The sequence below is a fragment of the Salvelinus alpinus genome, chromosome 20 (assembly GCF_045679555.1).
Source record: "Salvelinus alpinus chromosome 20, SLU_Salpinus.1, whole genome shotgun sequence".
Taxonomy (NCBI): Eukaryota; Metazoa; Chordata; class Actinopteri; order Salmoniformes; family Salmonidae; genus Salvelinus; species Salvelinus alpinus.
Window position 1 is genome coordinate 26381243 of NC_092105.1, and position 25917 is coordinate 26407159.

Genomic DNA, 25917 nt, shown 5'->3' on the forward strand with positions numbered 1-25917 from the left:
GTAATTAATCCAAACAATTAAAACAAGTTTCTATTGGAGAAACGTTTTGCAACAGAATCGGCGTAATGAATACACCCCTGCAGTACTGACCACAAGGTAAAGATTTAGAAAAAAAACGGGGACCTTAACAGTTAGGCTCCTACATAAAGAACATTAGACAACAGGTGATTTTCTGGTTTCCTTTAATAATCAACACATTATGTACAAAGTCAGACAAATAATATTCTACTACTGATCAAGGAAATCCTAAAATGTATTTGTCATTAAAATAGCTAAAGATTACATCAGTTAATATATAGAGAAGTGACAAAACATTTAGAGTGGATCCTACAAAGACCTGATAAGTTTGTCTTCTCAATGGAGAGACCTGGTCGGTCTGCCCGTCACTAAAGACACACCTGACCATCATATTACTGATGTGTGTATTTGTGTGCCCGTGCGTGCTGAGGGCAGACCGAGCAGTTCACTTAATTACAGGTTAAAATGTCACTAAAGGAACCATGAGGTGGAAATATTATTACTGAACACAATAAAAAAGAAACAGAAGTTTAACATTAGAAAGGGTTGACAAAACATTGAAAATATGTTCCTATATCATTTTGCTTCAGTCATTGTCCAGAGAGCTCTGTCTGAGCAGAGTGTAGAAGCTAGGGATAACCACACTGTACACACTGCAATCCATCCAATGACACACAAGAACACTCAGGCCAGTCTGTCCAATGGGACACAGGATCACTGACGTTTCAAACACTTCCCCAGACAGCTAGAGTACTGATGGGAGGGGCTGGGGAGGGAACGATTGTCCAGAGAACAAGGGCTGGCAGTATCTGATGAGGTTCCTGCTCTATAACCACAACAACCTTGACTTCTGTCCACCTGGTGATGGTATCCATGGGGAGTACCTCTGATGTGCCCCAAAGAAAGTTACTGCAGAATAGAGAGAAAAGTTACTAAATCACTCTACTACTCATCATTCATCTAATATGCGTGAATGTTTGAATGTATGGTGGGTGAATGCTAGAATGAAGCTTGGGAGTTCTTACACTTAATAAGAAGCTCTTGCCACAGGGCTTCCTGTCCTCATTCTCGTCATCAGACACATGCGGCTTCGCTATGGCCATCTCCTCTTTACTCGCCGCTATCATCTTACATTTCTACACACAAATCATTGTGAAGTCAACACAGTCAGAATAATACAAGAGAACACCCCAAACAACACAGTTGTCTTCACATTCGAGTCTTGTCGTGCTTGTAACCTCAAGACACTACATAATACATCTGGAAGCGGTTGACTCGTCAGTAAGATGCAGGTTCATTCTCTTCATGTTTGTAACCTTTAAGGATACTTCGCAATTTTGGCAATGAAGCCCTTTATCTACTTCCCCAGGGTCAGGTCTCTGCATCCAGTATGAAGGAAGTTAGAGGTGGTTTTGGGAGCCAATGCTAACTAGCATTAGCGCAATGGACTGGAAGACTATGGCATCTACTAGCATGCTAGCAGTTACCATAGACTTCCAGGCATGACGGTAACACTAATTAGCAATTGCACAGTTAGCAAATTCCTTCAAACTGCATGCAGAGACATAAAAATGGTATCCACAAGATCATGACTCTGGGGAAGCAGATAAAGGGCTTAATGGCCAAAATCATTACATAAAAGAATACAAAATGGGAGTCTGAGCTAAAGTTTGACGCTAGCTGTAATACATTATGGGGGGTCTACATCCACAATTGATAAAGTAAATCTTTGTTATTACATACAGTACAAGTCTCTTGTAAGTCTTACCTCAGTGAGCTCCTTGATGCTGTAGATGTTGGCCTGCTGAGTCACCTTCCTCTTCACCTCCTCTATGTGGTCCAGGTTGAGGGGGGGAAGGGTTGTTTGGGGAGCCTGGCTAGGAGGGGGCTTGTTGGTGATGGTGGGGAGGGGGGCCATCTGGGGCATGTTTGACATCTGGGCCATGTTGGTGAGGGCTGCAGTCATGGTGGCAGCTTTCATACTGGCCATGGCAGCACTCATGGCCATATTGGACATGTTCATGTTGGGCATGTTCATGTTGGGCATTCCCATGCCGGGCATGTTGAGAGGCAAGGGCAGGGGAAGAGGCAGATTCAGAGGGGTTGGGGCTGGGTTGGGCAGGGGAAGCTGGAGGATGGCCTTGGGTCTCAGACTCTCTGGAATGGGCACACCTGCTTTAGCACACATGGCTGCTGCATTGGCCTTCGCTATCTCCAGGAGCTGGTCTTTGTCTGTGAAGAGAGAAAGGGGAGAGGAAAGGGGAGAATACACATCTGTCAACAGTGGAATTTTAGACTACATTATCACTATCAACTAATCTGTTCTAAGGTGCCTAGAATAGCCACCATTAAACTGAGGGTACTTAACTATGACAATACATTGGATTGGTGTATGTATATACGGAGTGGCTGCGGATCCAAGTTCTCTGGAACCCTCTTCTCGACAGCTAAAGGTCCTAAGCTTCTGCGCATGTGTGGGATTCTCTACTTTACACCCAGTCTCTGCTGTACTTGTTCAGCTGTCCAGAGAACAGGCTACTCTGGCAAATGGTGCTTGTTTAATAAAGTAGCCTGTTCTCTGGACAGCTGAACAAGTAGAGCACAGATTGTGTGGAAAATAAAGGATCCTGCACATGCGCAGAAGCTTCGTAGCTTTAGCTGTCGGGAAGAGGGTTCCAAAGAACTCCATACTTGTAGTCTTACCCAGCTCAGTGAGACGAGGAGGGGTCTTGCTGGCACTGCGGCGGGTTCGAGATGTGGACCGGCGCTTGCGGAGGATGAGGATGGGTGAATGGCTTGGTTCCCGTTTCCATCGGTCGCGGCGGTCAAATGAGCGATTTCGCATGATGGGTCGGCGCCGTCGCGACCCGGACCTTCTCCTCCGGCCTGGAGAACGAGACTTGAGGCGTTTGCTCCTGTCTGTGGATTTGGACCTCTTCCTTCTGGCCGGGGAGCGGGACTTTGAGTGCTTGGTCCTGGACTTGGAACGTGACTTCCTGCGCCGTGCTGGTGACTTAGAGTGTGATCTCCTGCGCCGGACAGGACTTCTGGACTTGGACCTCTTCTTCCGTCTGGCAGGCGGAGAGACAGACTTCCTTTTCCTGGATGGGGACATAGATCGCCTCCTTCTGGAGGCAGACTTGGACTGAGAAGGAGAGATAGACTTGGACCGGGAGCACCTCCGTGAGGGAGAGGTGGACGTCTTTCTGCCGGCAGGTGAGTGGGACTTCCTGGCAGGAGATGCTGATTTTGAGGACTGACGTTGCTTCGAGGATGATGCCTTCTTGATGGAGGATTTAGAAGATGATGCCCTGTAGCGGCGATCAGCACAAACGGTCTCTGGTGACACAGACCTGGAGATAGCATGCTCATCTGGCTCTTCTTCAGAGGAGCTTGTTGTGCTTCTTGCTCCCTTTGGCTCTTCTGCTGCAGAGTCGTGGTCTTCAGATGGAATCTCAGAGCTACTCTCGTCAGCCTGCCCAGCCACTGGCTTGCCCTGTATGATAGAACTGGAGGCTGCAGCCCAAGGGAGGGGCTTCCAGGGCCCTGCTGCAGCTGTTGCTACAGCCTCCCCAACAGGCTTGGTAGGTGCTTCATCATTCACAGTTTTGTCTGCAGTATGTTTGACCGATTTCAGAGACTTCAGGTCTTTGGCAGTAGACCTGGATCTTGAGCGTTCTGGGGATACGCTGTCAGATTGCCTGTCGCTTAAGACAGACCTGGATTTCGATATGTCTCTTTTGGGCGATTTTGACAGTGAACACTTGTTTCTTTTCAGGGATTTGGCTTTAGGAGTACAAGACCTGTTACATGGCAATGGTGATCTTGATGGTTTACTGCGTCTTGGGGATCTGGACTTTGTCCTGCCCCGCTTTGGTGATCTGGAAAGTATTTTCTGTACTGGTGAACTGGATTTCCTGCAGCTCCTGGAGCGGGACTTGGTGTTCTTGCCGGTTGGGGATTTGGACAGTGAGCCTTTCCTGTTCCTCTTCAGGATCACGACAGAGCGGGAGCGAGTACGCTTGCCTCTCCTGACCGGAGACCGGGACCGTCGTGTCCTGGGGGGGGACCTCTTCCTGTGAGACGGGGAGCAGCTCTTGGAGCTCCGGCCTCTTCTCAGCGACCGGGAATGACGGAGCCGTCTAGATTTGGAGCGTGAGCGGCGAGTCAGCCTCACAGGCGAGCGGGACCTCGAGGGTCTACCACGACGAGGGGGAGGGGTTCTGGTCCTCGACCTCCTGACGCGACCGCGAGGCCTGGACGCAGACCGCCGCCCTCGTCTTGGAGACGGAGACAGTTTGCGTCCTCTCCTGGGGGACAGAGGAGACAGTTTGCGTCCTCTCCTGGGGGACAGAGGAGACGACTTGCGTCCTCTCCTGGGGGACAGAGGAGACGACTTGCGTCCTCTCCTGGGGGACAGAGGAGACGACTTGCGTCCTCTCCAGGGGGACAGAGGAGACGACTTGCGTCCTCTCCTGGGGGACAGACTGGGGGACAGAGGAGACGACTTGCGTCCTCTCCTGGGGGACAGAGGAGACGACTTGCGTCCTCTCCAGGGGGACAGAGGAGACGACTTGCGTCCTCTCCTGGGGGACAGAGGAGACGACTTGCGTCCTCTCCAGGGGGACAGAGGAGACGACTTGCGTCCTCTCCTGGGGGACAGAGGAGGGGACTTGCGTCCTCTCCTGGGGGACAGAGGAGGGGACTTGCGTCCTCTCCTGGGGGACAGAGAAGGGGACTTGCGTCCTCTCCTGGGGGACAGAGAAGGGGACTTGCATCCTCTCCTGGGGGACAGAGGAGGGGACTTGCGTCCTCTCCTGGGGGACAGAGGAGGGGACTTGCGTCCTCTCCTGAGGGACAGAGAAGGGGACTTGCGTCCTCTCCTGGGGGACAGAGAAGGGGACTTGCGTCCTCTCCTGGGGGACAGAGAAGGGGACTTGCGTCCTCTCCTGGGGGACAGAGAAGGGGACTTGCGTCCTCTCCTGGGGGACAGAGAAGGGGACTTGCGTCCTCTCCTGGGGGACAGAGAAGGGGACTTGCGTCCTCTCCTGGGGGACAGAGAAGGGGACTTGCGTCCTCTCCTGGGGGACAGAGAAGGGGACTTGCGTCCTCTCCTGGGGGACAGAGAAGGGGACTTGCATCCTCTCCTGGGGGACAGAGAAGGGGACTTGCTTCCTCTCCTGGGGGACAGAGGAGACTTGTATCCTCTCCTAGGGGACAAAGAAAGGGACTTACGTCCTGTCCTTTTAAGGGACTTAGACTGCTTCCTCTTGGGAGTCATGCTCTTTGAGAAGGATCGAGACCTGCCCCTGCTAGACACAGGCAGACCAGACAATCGCTTGGGGCTTTGTGAACGACTGCGGCTTGATCTGGACTGCTTGGAGCTTGTCGAATGACTAAGACTCGATCTGGCTTTTTTAGTGTCCGTCAGTGACTGTGACCTTGACCGTGAGGGAGCATGGTTATTCACCTTTGACCTCTGCCCTGCGTTTGTCTCCTCTCTCTGGCCGCCTTGCTTGGGGATGATGTCCGGAAGCTCCTGGGTGTGACTGAAGCACCTGTCGCTCCGTGAATCGTCTGCCTTTATGACAGAGACTGTCTGTTCCTCGCTGTCAGCAGGGGGCGCCTTCTCTTCTGTCTTTCCTCGTGCATCCGCAGACTGCTCATCCGAGGTTTGACACATTTTCAGAGATCCCTCTTTTTGGCCGAGAGTTAGGCGTAGGGAGGACACCCTTTCCTCTTGTCTGGCCTTAGACAGGATGGGAACTGCTTGCACAACCGTGCCAGCTGGCTTCTCCTCAGACTCAGAATCTGACCCTGACATAGATTCGCTCTCTGATGGGGAGTGTAAAGGTGAGTTCTTCTCCTGCTTCTCTTCCCCTTTTCTCCTCCTCTTTTTCTTCTTTTTCCCAACATGTCTTTTGTGTTTTCTGGCTTTAGCATCACATACCTCAGGTTTACCTGCTTGGACCGGTACACAGGCATTAGCAACAAATAACTTTAGCATCTGTTAATTTCCTACACCTGAACCCAGAGCCACACTCCTTACCTGTGATCAAGCCCTTTGTTGCCTCATCTTTTGTGCTTGCTCCTGCATCAGAAGCCACTAGGCCATGAGTCCTCAAGCTAAAAACAACAAAGAAAACATTTATTATAACAGCAAATATTCACAATTGTCCCAGTAGTATAAAGACAAACAAGAGCCTGTTGGCTGATTAGTGCAACATTTCTGCTGCTTTGTCTCCTATATTCCAGTGAAGGAACCATCTAGAGGTGACCAGGCAACACCCTGTTCTGTCTAGCACAGGTCTGGGTGTAATGGGCAGAGTCTAGCAGTGAGTGCATTCAATTATTTGGCCCATGTTGCTCTGGTGGGAGGAGTATGCGCCGGGTGAAAAGTAATTGCATTCGTTTTGGAACTGCGCTGCCTCCCGGGCGTGAGCCAGGTGCCCTGCTCTGGCTGACGATGAAGTCTTCTCAAAACAAAAGTGACATAGGTTAAGCACGTGCACAGCATTTAAGCTTAATCTAACTTCCTCATTGTTGTGGTTCTAATGGGAGGAGTCAAACAATGTTCTGGTTCTAATGGGAGGAGCCTCACCCTGCTCTGGTTCTGACTGGTGGCTTCTCTACGTCGGACTCTGGGACCGACTCTGAGCTGGTCTCCCGCTCTCCCTTGCAGCGTTTCTTCTTCTTCTTTTTGACCTTGTGTTTTTTGTGCTTCTTGTTCTTCTTGTGCGGCATCTCACTTCCTTCTTTTGCAGACGTTTCCTCTAGAGTGTGTTCACTCTCTGCTGCCTCGTCCACACCTGCACAGATTAACCAATCATATTCCTTATTTACAGATTAACCAATCGCATTTCTTTGTCTGGATAAATTACGAGTATGGTGAATTTCATCAGCAACATAGGACATACATTCCTAATAAAAGGTGGCCAGGAAGAGAATTGGCAACCTGGTGGGTGTGTCATTGGCATTTCACGATCTAGCCAATCCAGCTCGCACCTCCAGCAGCATAGCTATAGCTATCTTGAGGTCGAGACGATAGTCTACTGAAAGCACGGCAAAGAAACTTTCAACAAACATTTACTTGCGGCAGTGTTTCCTCTAGGTTCACTTAAGTGTTGCACTGCTCCACGGCAGAATAATATCCACCATACCAAAATAAACTTTCTACCAAACATAGTTTCAATCAAGTTCTGTAAAGCACATTCACTTTTCTTCGTAAAAAGATAATCTGTCTGGGTTCAACACAGTTCTGAAGGTTATTTAGCTTTGTGAGCAGTGGCAGGCAGCCTACAACTCAAGAAAGTGCACGAGTGACCCATGCTCGATACAGACGCTGTATGGCGCGAAACACAATTCACTTGAATCACTTCAGAATGCACCTGTGCGAGAAACGGCACGCCAGGGACCAGTACGTGAGTGACCAGTGCGCAGTACAGAAGCTCTGTGGCGTGAAACACAATTCACTTGAATCCCCTCAGTGATCCTGCATGAGAAACTGCAAGAAAGGTAAGTTAGGTTGTTTGACTAACGTTAGCTAGCCAACTAGTTAACTACATAAGCTAGATATAACCTAAAAACTAACATCATTTAGCTCTATAATATTGCTGCCACAATTGTAATGGCAATTAGCTATCAAATATCCACAAGTATGTTGATGATAGAAACATGATTAACTAACATTACTAGTCTAGCAAGTTAGCTAGCTAGTTTGTTTGGAACTGTATAAAGTGCAAGCAAGATAGCTACATTTATCTGTCTTCAATTTAATTTTTTCCCTCGGGTGAGTTTGAAATATTTCCAGCCGCAGCAGAAGAGGAAGGGGGAGCAGGGACAAGAGTGGCAGGTAACGTTAACTTAGCAAGCTAACGTTCAAAATTCTAAAAGAAGGAAAGAAATTGCACAAATGAACTTTTAACAAGGCACACCTGTTAATTGAAATGCATTCCAGGTGACTACCTCATGAAGATGGTTGAGAGAATGCCAAGAGTGTGCAAAGCTGTCATCAAGGCAAAGGGTGGCTACGTACTTTGAAGAATCTCAAATATAAAAGACATTTAGATTTGTTTAACACTTTTTTGGTTACTACATGATTCCATATGTGTTATTTCATAGTTTTGATGTCTTCACTATTATTTTACAATGTAGGAAATAGTCAAATAAAGAAAATCCCTAGAATGAGTAGGTGTGTCCAAACTTTTGACTGATACTGTATATACTGCACATTTACACATGCAGCCCAAAGCGGGAGGTCTAAAAAATACTTACTAACCGCCAAAGTTTCGGAGCATGTCTGGGCATGGGTGTGTTTCCAGTTGCTGGTGAAACTCTGATAACCAGAGAATATTCAGAAAGATATTAAATCCACCTTTTGTACTGAGTGAGGAGATCCCTCGTCATCTTAGCTGCCAGACATATCACATTTCCCAACATCTAAGCTGGAACTAGTTATTTCTAAAAGATGTGGCCACGTGTATAAATAGGAGACAGCACAACCCAAACAAAGATCTACATCACACACGAGAAGCATCTCTCACTTGGTACAAAACGTGGATTTAATATACTTCTGAATATTTCCTAATTATTGGAGTTCCACCAGCAACTAGAAACAGGCGTTTATAAGACACCGGTGCTTTCCAAATGAGAATTTAAGAAGCATTGCCAAGTAAAATTGTTTTGGTCATGAATTTCCAGTATTTAGGTATAACCCTCTATGTGAGGATAACCATCCATCGCATTACAGGCATATATCTATAGTAAATCTTGATAACACACCTTGCCGAGTGTCCATCGCACACTCCATTTTATCAGCTCTGTGTGGGGGTGAGTGATGGCCTGAAAACCTCTGGCCCCAAGCACTGTTCTCCTGGCCCTCGTCTCTCACTCTATAAGGAAAAACAGTAGTTACTCCAGGGCACTCAACAGGGATGTGTTGATTAGTCAGATTCCGTTGCAAAACCATTTATAGGCCTACTCTGAACTGAAACCCTTTGCAACGAAAATGAGTGTTTCTATTGGACAAATTCAGGTAGGCCCCTCCCTTTTCTGTGGTTCCTACTTTCTAGAATAAACGGTTTCCATTGCAAAACGTTTTGCAACTGAATCTGACTAATGAATGTACCCCTGGCTGTTTCAGAATGTCAAGACAATACAAATGAATTACATTACTACCGTTAAACAAACAGCCATAAATGTCCTCTTGGTTACACTGAGTCTGAGCACACAACAAAAAGAAACACACTGCAGCAGTATTACATAACCAATGACCCACTTACATGCAACCTTTTTGTAATCGTCCATCTCAACTGGCAATAACACTTGCTAGGTAACGTTACATAAAAACAACTGTGCTGGACACTGGCTAATAGTTAGAAAGGTACTTTGCTGGGCAGCTACATAGCAACCAAAGTAGCTAAGTAAAGTAACGTTACCCCGCTAGCACTAACGTTAGCTAGTTGGCGTATAGTTAGCTAGCGTGGCACGCTAATGCTAGCTAGTTATCAACGAGAGGATTGTGTCGTTTTTAAACCCCAAAAAAGTTAGCAGTCTTAAGCGTAACAACTTTTAATACTTGTGAACTTTAAAATGACTAACGTAACTAGCTAGTTAGCCACTACGGGTTATCTAACAAAGACACGCCGTATCAGCACCCGCGGCCTCATTCATTCGACTAGCTTGATAGCAGTTGGTAGATTACTTGACTCGTCGCACAAAACCAACAATATGTATGCAGACAACCGATGCTTGCGCTATAACACATATGTACACCGTTTTTTTTTTTTGTTTTTTTTTACCTATGGCTCCAATTCCTTGAATTTAAATAGTTAGGAAATCCAGCAACGCCTGTTTAATGGTAGTCGCCATCTTCACAGGACGCCATGATAGTTTGGGGAGACCCAGTAATCCCAGAATGCCGTCCTGGGCGGCAAATTCCGAGAGGAATCTCCATGGCAACTCAGAGATGAAGTCTCTTCTTTAAAAATCAAAAAAGAATAATCAAAGAAATCATACATTCTATTATTAATTCGACCAATATATTCTATCTAATTCTATGACAGAGGCATAGGGCACAGGGGCCATATAAATAGACACCTTAGCTGAGACAGGTTGAAAGGTTTTTTCTCTACAACCCAATATGTAGGCCTATTCTATACAATAGCCTATATTCAGTGTATTGCATTGGGGCATGGGGCAGAGTAAAAAGCCATGCAGCAGACCGTGTGACACAATGTCCCTCAAAAACCAAAACATATTTGGTTAGTAGAGACCTCAATTAATAATTACCACCCCAGTTTTGCTGAGACTAAACCAGGTTTCCATCCTACATTATATGCGAGTAAAGTAGGCCTAAAAGAGGCCTGATAGAAACAGCACATTTGCCAGTAAAATTTCCAAATGTTGACAAAACAAAATATGCTAGATAAGGTGGGTTCTTTTTGTGTAGGTAAAATAAATTATACAAGAACAAATGTTGATATAATATGTTGTGTGGTCCTCCCACTTGACTCTGTCAAGCGTGGAGTTTATTAGGCTACATATAAAATATGTTATGATGAACTTCACGGTGGTGAAATTGCACGCTGTTTAGCTCGATGCTCCTTTCCAAGAAATATCGAGGGTCTTATTCTGTTGACATAATGTCGATGCTTGACAGTCGTTTGAAAAATATAAATAATCTCTCTCTTTTGTCCATAATAATCTTATCATGTATACTATTGGCTATATATGCAGTGTAGCCTATCTGTGAGCTGTTGGCTAGTGCAGCACCAATACCGGTGGGCACATTCACTAGCCTATATAAGCCAAACATTTTTGAGACAAACCATCAGTGGAGTTGAAAATGAGATGGAAACCCAATTAACTAGTATTTCTTATTCGGTAGGCTACTTGGGAATGTAACCACAGCATGCGCTGACCAACTGGCAAGTGTCTTCACTGACATTTTCAACCTGTCCCTAACTGAGTCTGTAATACCAACATGTTTCAAGCACACCACCATAGTCCCTGTGCCCAAGACTAAGGTAACCTGCCTAAGGTAGCCTGCCTAAATGACTACCGACCCGTAGCACTCACATCTGTAGCCATGAAGTGCTTTGAAAGGCTGATCATGGCTCACATCAACACCATTATCCCAGAAACCCTAGACCCACTCAAATTTGCACACCGCCCCAACAGATCCACAGATGATGCAATCTCTATTCCACTCAACACTGCCATTTTCCACCTGGACAAAAGGAACACCTATGTGAGAATGCTATTCATTGACTACAGCTCAGCGTTCAACACCATAGTGCCTTCAAAGCTCATCACTAAGCTAAGGACCCTGGGACTAAACACCTCCCTCTGCAACTACATCCTGGACTTCCTGACGGGCCGCCCACAGGTGGTAAGGGTAGGTAACAACACATCCGCCACGCTGATCCTCAACACGGGGGCCCCTCAGGGGTGTGTGCTCAGTCCCCTCCTGTACTCCCTGTTCACTCATAACTGCATGGCCAGGCACAACTCCAACACCATCATCAAGTTTGCAGATGACACAGTGGTAGGCCTGATCACCAACAACGATGAGACAGCCTATAGGGAGGAGGTCAGAGACCTGGCCGTGTGGTGCCAGGACAACAACCTCTCCCTCAACGTGATCAAGACAAAGGAGATGATTGTGGACTACAGGAAAAGGAGGACCGAGCACAGCCCCATTCTCATCGACGGGGCTGCAGTGGAGCAGGTTGAGAGCTTCAAGTTCCTTGGGGTCCACATCACCAACAAACTATCATGGTCCAAACACACTAAGACAGTCGTGAAGAGGGCACGACAAAGCCTATTCACCCCCAGGAGACTGAAAAGATTTGGCATGGGTCCTAAGATCCTCAAAAGGTTCTACTGCTGCACCATCGAGAGCATCCTGACTGGTTGCATCACTGCCTGGTATGGCAACTGCTCGGCACTACAGAGGGTAGTGCGTACGGCCCAGTACATCACTGGGGCCAAGCTTCCTGCCATCCAGGACCTCTATACCAGGCGGTGTCAGAGGAAGGCCCTAAAAATTGTCAAAGACTCCAGCCACCCTAGTCATGGACTGTTCTCTCTGCTACCGCACGGCAAGCTGTACCGGAGCGCCAAGTCTAAGTCCAAAAGGCTTCTTAACAGCTTTACCTCCAAGCCATAAGACTCCTGAACAGCAAATTAAGGGCTACCCCCTCTTTTACACTGCTGCTACTCTCTGTTTATTATCTAGGCATAGTCACTTTAACTCTACCTACATGTGAATATTACCTCAATTACCTCGACTAACTGGTGCCCCCGCACATTGACTCTGTACCGGTACCCCCTGGATATAGCCTCGCTATTGTTATTTTACTGCTGCTGTTTAATTATTTGTGACTTTATTTTTATTTTTTACTTAACACTTTTTTTTTTAAACTTCGTAAAGCATTGTTGGTTAACGGCTTGTAAAGCATTTCACTGTAAGGTCTACCTACACCTGTTGTATTCGGCGCATGTGTGTAACGGTCATCGTTGCATGAAGAAGTGGACCAAAGCGCAGCATGGTAAGAGTTCATGATTTATTCTCAAAAAAACACTTGAACAAAATAACATCTAGCTTGTACACTTAATATAAAACTTGAGTCATCGGCATACATGGACACCTTTGTTTTTAGCCTTGGATTTCTAATCTTCTAATGTTGTTATTTGATCTGATTGTAATAGCTAGCATTTCAATGGCCATAACGAATAGATATGGTGACAGCAGACACCCTTGTTTAACTCCTCTTGACAATTCAAAACTCTCTTGAGAAGTAGCCACAATTTACTATTTTATACCTGGGGTTGTTATACATTACTTTTACCTATTTTATAAGAGAATCACCCAACTTTAAAAAATCCAGGCATTTATAAATAAAATCCAGTCTTATTGTATCAAAGGCCTTTTCAAAATCCGCTATAAATGCCAGGCCTGGCTTCTTAGATGTTTCATGATGTTCTATTATTTCTAGTAGTTGTCGTATATTATCGCCAATGCATTGTCCATGTAAAAAACCTGTCTGATCAGGATGAACAATACCTGGTAAAACCTTTATAATTCTGAGTGCTATGCATTTCGCTAGTATTTTTGCATCACAACATTGAAGTGTAAAAGGCCTTGTCACGCCCTGACCTTAGTTATCTATGTTTTCTTTATTATTTTGGTTAGGTCAGGGTGTGACGACGGTGGGTATGCTTGTTTTCTATTGTCTAGGGTTTTTTGTATGTCTAGGGGTGTTGGTAAGTCTAGGCATATGTATGTCTATGGTGGCCTGAATTGGTTCCCAATCAGAGGCAGCTGTTTATCGTTGTCTCTGATTGGGGATCATATTTAGGTTGCCATTTCCCTTTTGGTTTTGTGTGTTCTTATTCTATGTTTAGTTGCCTGTCTGCACTATCCATATTAGCTTCACGTTTCGTTTTGTTATTTTGTTTGTTTTGTTCAGTGTTCGTTCTTTTAATAAAGAAGAATGTACGCTTACTACGCTGCGCCTTGGTCTCCTCCTTACGACGGCCGTGACAGAAGAACCCACCATAAAAGGACCAAGCAGCGTGTTCAGGAGGAGCAGACAGCATGGACATGGGACGAGATTTTGGACGGTAAAGGATCCTGGTCGTGGGAGGAAATATTGTCAGGAGAGGATCGCCTACCATGGAGGCAGGTGGCGATAGCATGGGATGAACGGCGACGATATGAGGGGACACGTTTAGCACGGAAGCCCGAGAGGCAGCCCCAATAAGTTTTTTTGGGGGGGGGGCACAGAGGAGATTGGCTGAGTCAGGTTGGAGACCTGAGCCAACTCCTTGTGCTTACCATGGGGAGCATGTGACTGGTCAGGCACCGTGTTATGCAGAAATGCGCACGGTGTCTCCAGTTCGCATTTATAGCCCGGTGCGATCTATTCCAGCTCCTCGCATTTGCCGGGCTAGAATGGGCATCCAGCCAGGACGCATTGAGCCAGCTCTACGTTCCAGATCTCCAATGCGTCTCCACGGCCCAGTGTATCCTGTGCCTCCTTCCCACACTCGCCCTGAGGTGCATGTCCCCAGCCCGGTACCACCAGTGCCGGCACCACGCACCAGGCCTCCAGTGCACTTCCACAGTCCAGTAGGGCCTGTGCCTCTTCCCCGCACTCGCCCTGAGGTGTGTGTCCTCAGCCCGGTACCACCAGTTCCGGCACCACGCATCAGGCCTCCAGTGCGCTTCCACAGTCCTATACGGACTGTGCCTCTTCCCCGCACTCGCCCTGAGGTGCGTGTCCTCAGCCCGGTACCACCAGTTCCGGCACCACGCAACAGGCCTCCAGTGCGCCTCCACAGTCCAGTACCGGCATGTGCCTCTTCCCCGCACTCGCCCTGAGGTGCGTGTCCTCAGCCCGGTACCACCAGTTCCGGCACCACGCATCAGGCTTCCAGTGCGCTTCCATAGTCCAGAGCTTCCGGCGACAGTACCCAGTCCAGAGCTTCCGGCGACAGTACCCAGTCCAGCGCTTCCGACGACAGTACCCAGTCCAGCGCTTCCGGCGACAGTACCCAGTCCAGAGCCTCCGGCGACGTTTCACAGTCCGGAACCTCCAACGACGGGCCACAGTCCGGAACCTCCAACGACGGGCCACAGTCTGGAACCGCCAACGACGGGCCACAGTCCGGAGCCTCCAGCGACGATCCCCAGTCCGGAGCCTCCAGCAACGATACCCGGCCCGGGGTCTCCAGCGACGGTCCCCGGCCCGGGGTCTCCAGCGAAGGTCCCCGGGGTCTCCAGCGAGGGTACCCGGTCCGGTGCCTCCGGCGATGATCCACGGTCCGGATCTACATAGGCGGAGAGATCGGTGTAAAGAGGGGGGGCGGCGTCCAGAACCAGAGCCGCCACCGAGGGTAGATGCCCACCCGTACCCTCCCCACTGTCATGCCCTGACCTTAGTTATCTATGTTTTCTTTATTATTTTGGTTAGGTCAGGGTGGGTTTGCTTGTTTTGTATTGTCTAGGGTTTTTTGTATGTCTAGGGGTGTTGGTAAGTCTAGGCATATGTATGTCTATGGTGGCCTGAATTGGGGATCATATTTAGGTTGCCATTTTCCCTTTTGGTTTTGTGGGTTCTTATTCTATGTTTAGTTGCCTGTCTGCACTATCCATATGAGCTTCACGGTTCGTTTTGTTATTTTGTTCGTTTTGTTCAGTGTTCGTTCTTTTAATAAAGAAGAATGTACGCTTACCACGCTGCGCCTTGGTCTCCTCCTTACGACGGCCGTGACAGGCCTCCAGATTTCTATATAGACTGGGTCTTTATATTTGCCATCTGGGTCTTGTTTTAATAATAGTGAAATCAGACCTTACTGCTGAGTACCTGACAGACTACCATTTCTACAGGAGTAGTTAAAACAAGCTTGCAATGGAGCTTTGAGTTTATCAAAAAAGGCTTGATATACATCTACCAGTATCCATCAAGTCCTGGGGTTTTTCCAGATTGAAAGGATTTAATAGCCTCAAAGTTATTCCTCTGTAATTTGGCCTTCACACTGATTTTTGTGTACATTTGTTAATTTTTATTTTGTTATTATTATTTGGAAAGAAATCCTTCCTTACAATAATCATAATTCAGTGGTTGAGGATGAGAAGGAAAAGAGAACATCTGCTTAAAATATTTAGCTTCCTCTTTTAAAATATAATTCGGAGAATCATAGATGACTCCCTTTTCAGTAACGAGTTTCTGCAAATTCCTTTTGTTAGCGTTCCTGTGTTGGAGATTCAGGAAGAATTTGGTGCATTTTTCTCCATATTTCCTCCAGTTTGCTTTATTTATGTAATAGATTACATTAGATCGTTCTTGAATAAGTTTCTCCAGTTCTTTTTGTTTTTCTTCTAACTTATTTTGTATCTCTGTAGTATCATTTTTATTGATATCTACCTGTACTATTAGTTCATGGATTTCCCTTGTTAGTCTTGTCTCTTTAGCCAGAAACTGCTGTTTTATTATTGATGGACATTGAATTGAATGACCTCTGAAGGTACACTTAAAGGTATCCAAAACAATAAGGGGATTTGCTGAACCTATATTATACTGGAAGAATTCAGTGATAAATTATTATGTCTTCGTTAAAAATAAATTGTCCTCCGGTAAACGTTGATTACATTTCCAATATCCCCATCCACGTGGAAACTCTATAAGAGTTATGTGAAGGCCAATTAGATGATCCGATCGCATTCTGTCTCCTATTAAAACTTTTTAACCTATGATGCAAGAGAGAAAGAGACAAGAAAGTAGTCAAGACGACTAGCTTGATTAAGTCTCCTCCATGTATATCTCACTAGGTCGGGTTTTTATAGTCTCCAAATATCCACTATTTCCATAATATTTGTGATTTCCTTAAGGGCACGGTGATGATAGTTTGTAGAGTGATTTCCTTTTCGGTCCATTGAGGTACTTAAACACTGTGTTATAATCTCCCACCATAATGATTTGATTTGTAAGTTCAATAAATTGGTATAAATATTTTCGAAGAAGTATGGATCATCCTGATTTGGACCATATAAATTAATGAGCCAAATCTCTTTTTCATCCACTTTCATATTCAGAAAGATCCACCTTCCTTGTGAATCATTCTTGACTATTTGCACATTCAGATCAACATTTTTGTTAATATCATCACACCTTTTGAGTTCCTTTGTCCATGACAGAAAATTATTTCACCACCTCATTCCTTTTCCCACGCAACTTCATCTAAGGTTGTAGAGCAATTTTCCTGTAAACAGTATATGTTATATTCCTTTTCTTTTAGCCACATAAAGACCGATCTTATTTTTTTAATAATCTGCTAAACTGTTACAATTATCACTGGCTATACTTATTTCACCTCTTACCATAACTAGATACTATTCTCAGTCTAAATTGACCATAATTAGTGCTTGTAAAGTTACTGCCATAAGAGGTATTATGACAGTCAAAATTTGAGATTTCAAATGTCTGATATTTAGAATTCAAGAAACAGGTTCTAGCAATATTTGTTTTATTCCCTTGCCTGTTTGCCTGTGAGCCAATGCCACAGATGTTGGACAATTGGGTCAAGATATTATGTGTGTAGTAAATCTGAGTAGGTTGATGTGTATGATATTGGATGTGATTTAGTGAGAGTGTGTATGATGTCTGGATTAGAGTAAGACTATAATGTGTGATGTCCAAATAAATAGTAACCCAGACAATTTGCATGGTTGAGTGTCTATGTGTGTAACATGAAGTGAGTATAGCCTATAGGGTGATAATTGTAATCCATATCATATCACCATCATAGTTGCATCATAATTACCTTTAACATCATTTTCATAGAAAAACACATCCCAGCATTGCCATAGCAATTGACGTTTTACATGATCATGAAAGAGACCTTGCATTACTATAGAGACGGCTTCACTACAGTACAAATGTATCCCGTACAATATGTTATTATTCCACAACGTTCCTGTTCTGATATCTTCCCCATTCTGATATCTTCCCCTGGCTTGTTGTAAACATAGATAAACATGTAGACAAAGACATAGAAAAGATAGACAAATAAAAAACATTAAATTATAGAAAACTTCTCGGCAATAGAGAGAGGGGAGAGAGGGAGAGAAAGAGAGAGAGATCAGGTGTGTATGTGTATGTATAAGTCCGTATGTGTAAGCGAGCATGTAATTGAGTGTGTGTGTGTTCATATCAACTTCATAGTGTTCACATTTTTACAGTTAACATTCTTTTTTTTTTCGTAACCTGAAGTCACTGTAGAATTTAGTACAGCCATGGTGTTATGGAGCTGTCTCAGAATAGCTGTCCATTTATAAAGAGTTTGTCCACAATGAGGCAGGCACGCTTACCCCTCTCCCTCTGTTGCCTCTGTACAGGATACAGTCTCTTGCGACGTTCGTTTATCTCCTGTGGAAATTGTTAATTGAGACAGAATTTGGTCCCTTTTAGCTCCTTTTGTTGGTAGTGTTCAAATTTTTTGATGATAGGTCTGGAACCCTTGGCCTTGTCGATCCGAGCTCCAAGTAGGTGTACTCTGTGAAAAGTCACCTTGTTTACCTTGGAATGTAAAAATTATCTGTCTGCATTTATTGTACCAAAACGACCTGTTCATCACAGCTGTCATTATTTTCTTTATATAGGGTATGACTACCCACATAAAAACTGGATGGAAACGTGGTTTCTGGTGAGAAAGTGCTCTTTTTTATGTAGATTTTACAATATTTGCATGAAAATCTGTCGCCAATTGGATGGAAACCTAGCTATAGTTAGTAACGTTTTTTCTCTACAACCCATGTAGCCTATTCCATATGTGTATTGCATTGGGGGCAATGGAGGGAGCAGAGTACGGAGTACTGCTGGATATGTATGACACAGTTCACGGTCCCCCTCAAAAACAAAACATATTTGGTTAGTAGAGACCCACACTTTAGCTGGGATAGGTAGTAAGGTTTTTTCTCTACAGCCCAATATGTATTCCATATACAGTATTACATTGGGGCAATGGAGGGGGCGGAGTATAAAGCCGCAGCAGGCCTTGCCACACAGTCCCACTAAAAAACAACAACATATGTCTTTGTAAAAAAATAAATATACACGTATATAATTTTAAAAACATATTTGGTTAGAACTAGAGACCATACTGAATAATTTCCACCCCACTTTAGCTAAGACAGATGTTTCCTCTACAGCCCAATATTATCAACATACCAGTCTCAACATTGTAACTTTCATTACTGGTCTTAAAAAAGTGGCCATTGATTAAAATGCAATATCAGTATTGCAATGTGATGAAATGCTAGATTTTATTTTGAAGGTTTCCTCATTACCATACGATTGTGATGTTCTCTTTTGTGCATAATTTTCAAATTTCATATTTTTAGTTATTTCAATGGGATAATAATACTGCAGCTGCTTAGCCTAATTTATTCAGAAATGTTTTATTCAAGCCAATCAATAGACCTTGCCAGCTTGTAGTCCTAAAAAACGGAAATTAGTTAGCATTTTCTACCTCTGGTTCGTTGAACATTCCTATAGGTGAAATTAATGGGAAAATAATGGAGTTTTGGGATAATCACCAGAAATTAGGTTTGAGGTTAACTGCAGGCTTAGGAGATTTTATACGTTTTGTTTTATATGAGACAATAGCATTCAGTTAACATGACCTTTATGAATCCTTTGTGCTTGTTTTGATTACATAAATGCTTCAAAATTCACAAAAAGTGATGTTAGCTGATGAAGATTATCTCATAGATCAAAACGTATAAGATCTCCTAAGCCTGTGTTTAACACTGACATTATTTTCGGCGTTTATCCAAAAACCCTACAAAACCCCCATTCATTTCCCCATAGGCTTTGAAATGTCATATGTCATTGCTTTGACCATGGCAGACGGAGTTAGCCTACCTCCGTTAGTGCCTACAAAAATACGCCAATAATCTTGCTCTCTATTTAGCATTTTTTTGCAGAATTGTTTACATAGTAGGGATGCTGAATATCACATAACTGATGTGATTTCATCAGTATGTGATCATTTTAATAATTTGTACTATTTGCAAATACAGTAACAAGTAAAACTTTTATAATATTGATTTTCCGGTAGCCTTTACATTCGATATCTATGGCTCGAACATGGGCGTCGTTGTTCAATGTCCTGTCAGCTGACTAGCAGCATCTTTGGCTGTTACAACACACGAGTCGCTGTGTTCAAACAGTTTCTAGCTTGCTAGCTACTACAACCTCGAACACTTATGCGGCTCTACTAGGGTGTTATGTTACGAAGGAGCTAAATACCTCCGGCTTTGCATTTCCCCATAGGCTTTGAAACGTCATTGCTTTGACCTATGAGCCATTGCAAATGTTAGCCTGCCTCCGTTAGTGCCTACAAAAATACGCCATTAATATTGCTCTCTGTTTAGCATTTTTTTGCAGAACTGTTTACATAGTAAGAATGATGAATATCACATAACTGATGTGATTTCATCGGTATGTGCTGATTTCTATTTTGTTTTAATCATTTGTATATACAGTAACAAGTAAAACATTCATAATATTGCAACTTCCGGTAGCCTTGCGTTCTAGTTTTTTCGCGCATGTCTATGATTCGAACATGGGCGTCGTAGTAGGTGAATGTCTTGTCAGCTGACTAGCAGCATCTTTGGCTGTTGCAACACACGGGTCGCTGTGTTCAAACAGTTTCTAGCTACTACAACCTAGAATACCTATGCGGCTCGACTAGGGTGTTATGTTACGGAGAGCCAAAACTGGCGAAGGAGCTATACCTCCAGCATGGCGGCAGAAATACAACCCAAACCGCAGACTCGGACGCCTGTTCTGCTCAATAAAATCGAGGCTTCCCAAGATGTTGTGAACACGGCGGTTATAATTCCAAAGGAGGACGGGGTGATCAGCGTGTCTGATGACAGGTAGGATGATACTGCTTTACTATACCCTTTTATGAGGCCATGTTTTCAAATATGTGACTAGCTAACCTTACAATGTTACATGCATTTTGCACAATTTCTATGCAAACATGTCGCTACTGATGCTAGAAGATCCCTATCGCTCAGTGGGTTTTCCCTCTGAACAGACCGCTCGGTCATTGCTCTAGTTTATTTATGTGACGTTAGCTGACTAAACTCAACTCCATGGTGAATAACATTTCTTATTAACTCCACAAACTGAGCTGAGCAGAGACCAGGCTTTGTGTAATTCAGTTTCGACGACATCGATTCGGTAAAGGTTAATACTTTATATATATATATATATATAACGCTTACCTTGTTCTTATGTTTGTCCTCTGTAGTAGGGTGTTGGGGGGGTAAAATGAACATCGCTTGAACTGAGCATACCCAATGATACAACAGAATCTCAGAAGCATAGTACACTTTGCTTCATGCATGTAATTTATTTCACCTTTATTTAGCCAGGTAGGCAAGTTGAGAACAAGTTTATTTACAACTGCGACCTGGCCAAGAATAAAGCAAAGCAGTTCGACACATACAACAACACAGAGTTACACATGGAATAAACAAAAGATACAGTCAATAATACAGTTGAAGAAAATCTTACCATTGCTGTGATAATACAATTTGTGTGTCTGAATTCTGGGTCGAAGGTCGCTAGAGAAAGTGTTTAACAAAAATGGCACCAAAATGACACAGGTGGGCTCAGATTAACTAACAAACATTTCAGGATATGAATTTCCTATCAAAATGACATTCAGGGTTATACAATGTGCATTTTAAAATTAATTGGGATTAAACACATATATGTATGCATTTGGGCTTCCAAATGGTGCAGTGGTCTAAGGCACTGCATCTCATTGCAAGACCTGGTACCTGGTTCGAATCCAGGCTGTATCACATCCGGCCGTGATTGAGAGTCCCATAGGGCGGCGCACAATTGGCCCAGCGTCATCTGGGTTTGGCTTGGGTAGGCTGTCACTGTACATAAGAATTTGTTCTTAACTGACCTGCCTGGTTAAATAAAGGATAAATAAATGAAATGTGCACATTGTCATGTAATATGCAAATTAGCTGTTAATTTATGCAAATTTCATGTTGTACACAATAAATCATTGACATTCAAGTTATTTATTTTGATCTAATGCATTTAATCACACACATATGCTACTGAACTAACCAGAGGTAATACTTTTAGGGTTTTAGTGTGTTTATAACAGCAACTCTTATGTAATTTGAGTCAACATACTCATATTATTTTTCTTTTGCCCACCGCTGCTCAAAAAACTTTAAGCTAGAGACACCAAGCTAACATTACTGACTACTTCAGACTAGATTATCTGACAAAATATTTTTGATACTATTTCTACTTTTTAAACCATAGCAAAATATGCATACAATTTAATGCATTCCAAAGGCCATAGACTTTCAATGGGGAAATTTCCATTCGCAGCTCCTCCCACACCTTCTATGCTAGACTCACTAGATTTACCCCTCCCTTAGGCTACACAAAGTGTGTGTGGTGGCGGCTAACCTTCCCGATCTACTCTAGCAAAGGTGAGATTGCAGGTGTTCATAAATGTGTACAACAAACCACTTCCCCAAAATAGATTCTTGGTTGGCCCAATTTTTGTTTTAGCAGCGAAGGTATAATATTTCATACAAGCAGGTGTCATTACAGTAGGTGCATATCTTAAGTGGCAAAAAAAATGCCTATTAATATCAAACTAAAACAGAATGAGCATCTGTGCTTTTCACACAACATTAAACTGTGTGTGTGATTACATTATATACAGACTAATTGGTCAGAAGAGGAGTAGAAGAGGCCATCCAGACAAGCAAGATATCTGTTAAACATGTTTCAAGTTTGAATGTCACGTCCACAAGTACGGTGCAATGCCTTTCTTGCAATCTGTAAACCCAACAATGCAGTAATAAATAACAATGGGGAGAATATCAAACAAAGTAGAATGAGCATCTGTACTGTCATACAACAACCAATGTGTAGATTGATAAATTTAAGCTCTGAGCATAATGATCATTCACATCTGTCCCACCGTTTACCCCTCCTTCACTTAGACTAGTGTGTGTGTGTATACAGTTGAAGTCGGAAGTTTACATACACTTAGGTTGGAGTCATATAAAAACTTGTTTTTCAACCACTCCACAAATTTCTTGTTAACAAACTATAGTTTTGGCACGTCGGTTAGGACATCTACTTTGTGCATGACAAGTAATTTTTCCAACAACTGTTTACAGACAGACTATTTCACTTATAATTCACTATATCACAATTCCAGTAGATCAGAAGTTTACATACACTAAGTTGACTGTGCCTTTAAACAGATTGGAAAATTCCAGAAAATGATGTCATGGCTTTAGAAGCTTCTGATAGGCTAATTGACATAATTTGACTCAATTGGAGGTGTACCTGTGGATGTATTTCAAGGCCTACCTTCAGACTCAGTGCCTCTTTGCTTGACATCATGGGAAAATCAAAAGAAATCAGCCAAGACCTCTGAAAAAAATTGTAGACCTCCACAAGTCTGGTTCATCCTTGGGAGCAATTTCCAAACGCCTGAAGGTACCACGTTCATCTGTACAAACAGTAGTATACAAGTATAAACACTATGGGACCACGCAGCCGTCATACCGCTCAGGAAGGAGACGCGTTCTGTCTCCTAGAGATGAACGATTGTGGTGCGGAAAGTGCAAATCAATCCCAGAACAACTGCAAAGGACCTTGTGAAGATGCTGGAGGAAACGGATACAAAAGTATCTATATCAACAGTAAAACGAGTCCTATATCGACATAACCTGAAAGGCCGCTCTGCAAGGAAGAAGCCACGAGGGAAGAAGCCATCCTCCCAACTGTGAAGCACGAGGGTGGTAGCATCATGTTGTGGGGGTGCTTTGCTGCAGGAGGGACTGGTGCACTTCACAAAATAGATGGCATCATGAGGGAAGGAAAATTAGGTGGATATATTGAAGCAACATCTCAAGACATCAGTCAGGAAGTTAAAGCTTGGTCGCAAATGGGTCTTCCAAATGGACAATGACCCCAAGCATACTTCCAAAGTTGTGGCAAAATGGCTTAAGGACAACAAAGTCAAGGTATTGAAGTGGCCATCACAAAGCCCTGACCTCAATTCCATAGAAAATTTGTGGGCAAAATTGAAAAAGCGTGTGCGAGCAAGGAGGCCTACAAACCTGACTCGGTTACACCAGCTCTGTCAGGAGGAATGTGTCAAAATTCACCCAACATTGTGGGAAGCTTGTGGAAGGCTACCCGAAAAGTTTGACTCAAGTTAAACAATTTAAAGGCAATGCTACCAAATACTGAGTGTATGTAAACTTCTGACCCACTGAGATTGTGATGAAATTAATAAAAGCTGAAAAATCATTCTCTCTACTATTATTCTGATATTTCACATTCTTAAAATAAAGTGGTGATCCTAACTGGCTTTATACAGGGAATTTTTACCAGGATTAAATGTCAGGAATTGTGAAAACTGAGTTTAAATGTATTTGGCTAAGGTGTATGTAAACTTCTGACTTCAACTGTGTATGTTTTATATAATATATATAGCACACACACGGTACCAGTCAAAAGTTTGGACACTTACTCCATTCAAGGGTTTTTCTTTATTTGTACTTTTTGAAATAACACATGGAATCAATGCAGTATCAATTGCTGTATATTTTTCCACAAAACCCATATTGTCCAAAAAGTTATACTTTTGAGTCATCTGTCCATAGAACATTCTTCCAATAGTCCAGGTGCTTTTTTTTTTTTTGTAAACTTTTTGGATGACATGGGTCCCATTTATGCCTGGCAAAAACTAAACACAGCATTCTACAGTAAGAACCTCATACCAATGGTCAAGTGTGATGGTTTGTGGATGCTTTGCTGCCTCAGGACCTGGACGACTTGCCTTAATAGAAGGAACCAGGAATTCTGCTCTGTATCAGAGAATTCTACAGGAGAATGTCAGGCCGTCTGTCTGTGAGCTGAAGTTGAGGCGCAGCTGGGTCATTCAGCAAGACAATGATCCAAAACACACAATCAAGTCTACATGTAAATGTCTAAAAAGCAACAAATGTAACGTTTTGGTATGGCCTATTCAAAGTCCAGACCTAATACCAATTGAGTTGTTGTGGCAGGACTTAAAATGAGCAGTTCATGCTTGAAAATCCAAAAATTAGTTAAAGCAGTTCTGCATGCAAGAGTGGGCCAAAATTCCTCCACTGTGATGTGAAAGACTGATCAACAACTACAGGAAGCATTTGGTTGCAGTCATTGCAGCTAAAGGTGGAACAGCCAGTTATTGAGAGTGTAGGGGGGCAATTACTTTTTCACACAGGGAAATTGGGTGTTGCAGAAATTTGTTAACAGAAAAAAACACTTATTTTATTTATTTATTTGTAAACTCAGGTTCCCTTTATCAAATATTAGGTTTTGGTTGAAGATCTGGTTACATTCAGTATAAAAAAATATGCAGAATCTGAAAGGGCAAATATCTTTTTCCCAAGATGCTATATTTGAGTAGCATTTATTGAAAAAGTATGGATTTCAGCAAACAAAGGCATGCAACTACAGAAGACAAAATTAGGCACAAGCATTTTCATAATAATTTAAAAAAAGGATTGACCTTGGGTGAAATCACTGTATCCAAAGCTGAATTCCACAAAGCCTGGTCTCTGCTCAATTCCGTTGGTTGAGGTCATCAAAAACTTCCTACACCATGGAGTTTAGTCAGCTTGAGCTTATTTTATTTGCAGCATGTCGTCATGGCTCTTTGTGGCTGGTCATGGTCACCTAGTGTCTTTGATCCGTTAGACTTGTACACATTGGTCTTGATGTGTACCAATGTCACCCCGCTGAGAGAGGCAGAGAGAGAGATGTATCTTATCAGAAACCTGACTTCTACACTGTATGTCTGTTTATCGACCACTGATATACTGTCATGCAAACGTTGTATAAAAACAACCGGGCTTGTCAGTCAGCTGACATGAAAGCCCACTGGTCATCTCTCTCTAGTGTGTAATAAAATTCCCACATTTTCAACCTCATGCTCATTCCAGTCATTCAAAGGTCACATAAGTAACAAGTAATGATAGACCTATCAATTAGTTATTGTGATTTTACTCGTGTTCATTTTCTTTATGAATTATTAAAGGGAAATTTCAAAAATGTTCAACTTCATATTCATCATCTCACCAGCCCAACATTATACAGTATGTGAAAATTGCACATTTCTATGTTTGGTATTAAAAAAGATAGAGGAAGATAAGTGTTTCCAATGACAGAATCAACCAATTTAGTAGGCAATGCCTACTCTAATTGGTTAAAATAACAGGATGAAATTGTTAACACTTATATTCCCCTCATTTTTTCCACAAAACAT

The 25917-nt window shown here is 43.5% G+C and overlaps 2 protein-coding genes across 8 annotated transcripts in view; one reads left to right on the forward strand and one right to left on the reverse strand.

Annotated features, from left to right (window-relative positions):
* Window positions 1–165: 165 nt before the first annotated feature.
* LOC139546579 (serine/arginine repetitive matrix protein 5-like) lies at window positions 166–9976 on the reverse strand. 5 transcript variants are annotated; one of them, XM_071355119.1, is made up of 8 exons: window positions 9819–9976; window positions 8800–8909; window positions 6620–6827; window positions 6068–6144; window positions 2722–5979; window positions 1787–2250; window positions 1044–1154; window positions 166–927 (listed from the first exon to the last, which is right to left on the reverse strand). In XM_071355119.1, exons 2-8 carry the CDS (start codon window positions 8825–8827, stop codon window positions 925–927), a joined length of 4149 nt encoding a protein of 1382 aa, XP_071211220.1. In that variant the 5' UTR covers window positions 8828–8909; window positions 9819–9976; the 3' UTR covers window positions 166–924. The 5 variants fall into 5 exon arrangements, with proteins under 5 accessions (XP_071211220.1, XP_071211218.1, XP_071211221.1 ...); XM_071355117.1 differs by having other exon boundaries at window positions 2722–5982; XM_071355120.1 differs by having other exon boundaries at window positions 9300–9820.
* A 10157-nt stretch (window positions 9977–20133) lies between these two features.
* The window catches only part of LOC139546580 (WD repeat and FYVE domain-containing protein 2), a 28699-nt gene continuing 22915 nt past the window's right edge, over window positions 20134–25917 (forward strand). For all 3 annotated transcript variants that reach the window (XM_071355123.1, XM_071355124.1, XM_071355125.1), the window contains exon 1: window positions 20134–20470. In XM_071355123.1, the coding sequence (XP_071211224.1) occupies window positions 20334–20470 (137 nt within the window). In that variant the 5' untranslated portion in view covers window positions 20134–20333. The remainder of the gene's footprint in view (window positions 20471–25917) is intronic.

Coding starts and splice junctions, on each gene's coding strand:
- LOC139546579 (XM_071355117.1), bottom strand. CDS start 8,827: ATGGAGTGTGCGATGGACACTCGGCAAG. Junction 6,145..6,619: donor CCAGTCAGAACCAGAGCAGG/GTGAGGCTCCTC, acceptor TGTTGTTTTTAG/CTTGAGGACTCATGGCCTAG. Junction 2,251..2,721: donor TCCTCGTCTCACTGAGCTGG/GTAAGACTACAA, acceptor CTCTCTTCACAG/ACAAAGACCAGCTCCTGGAG.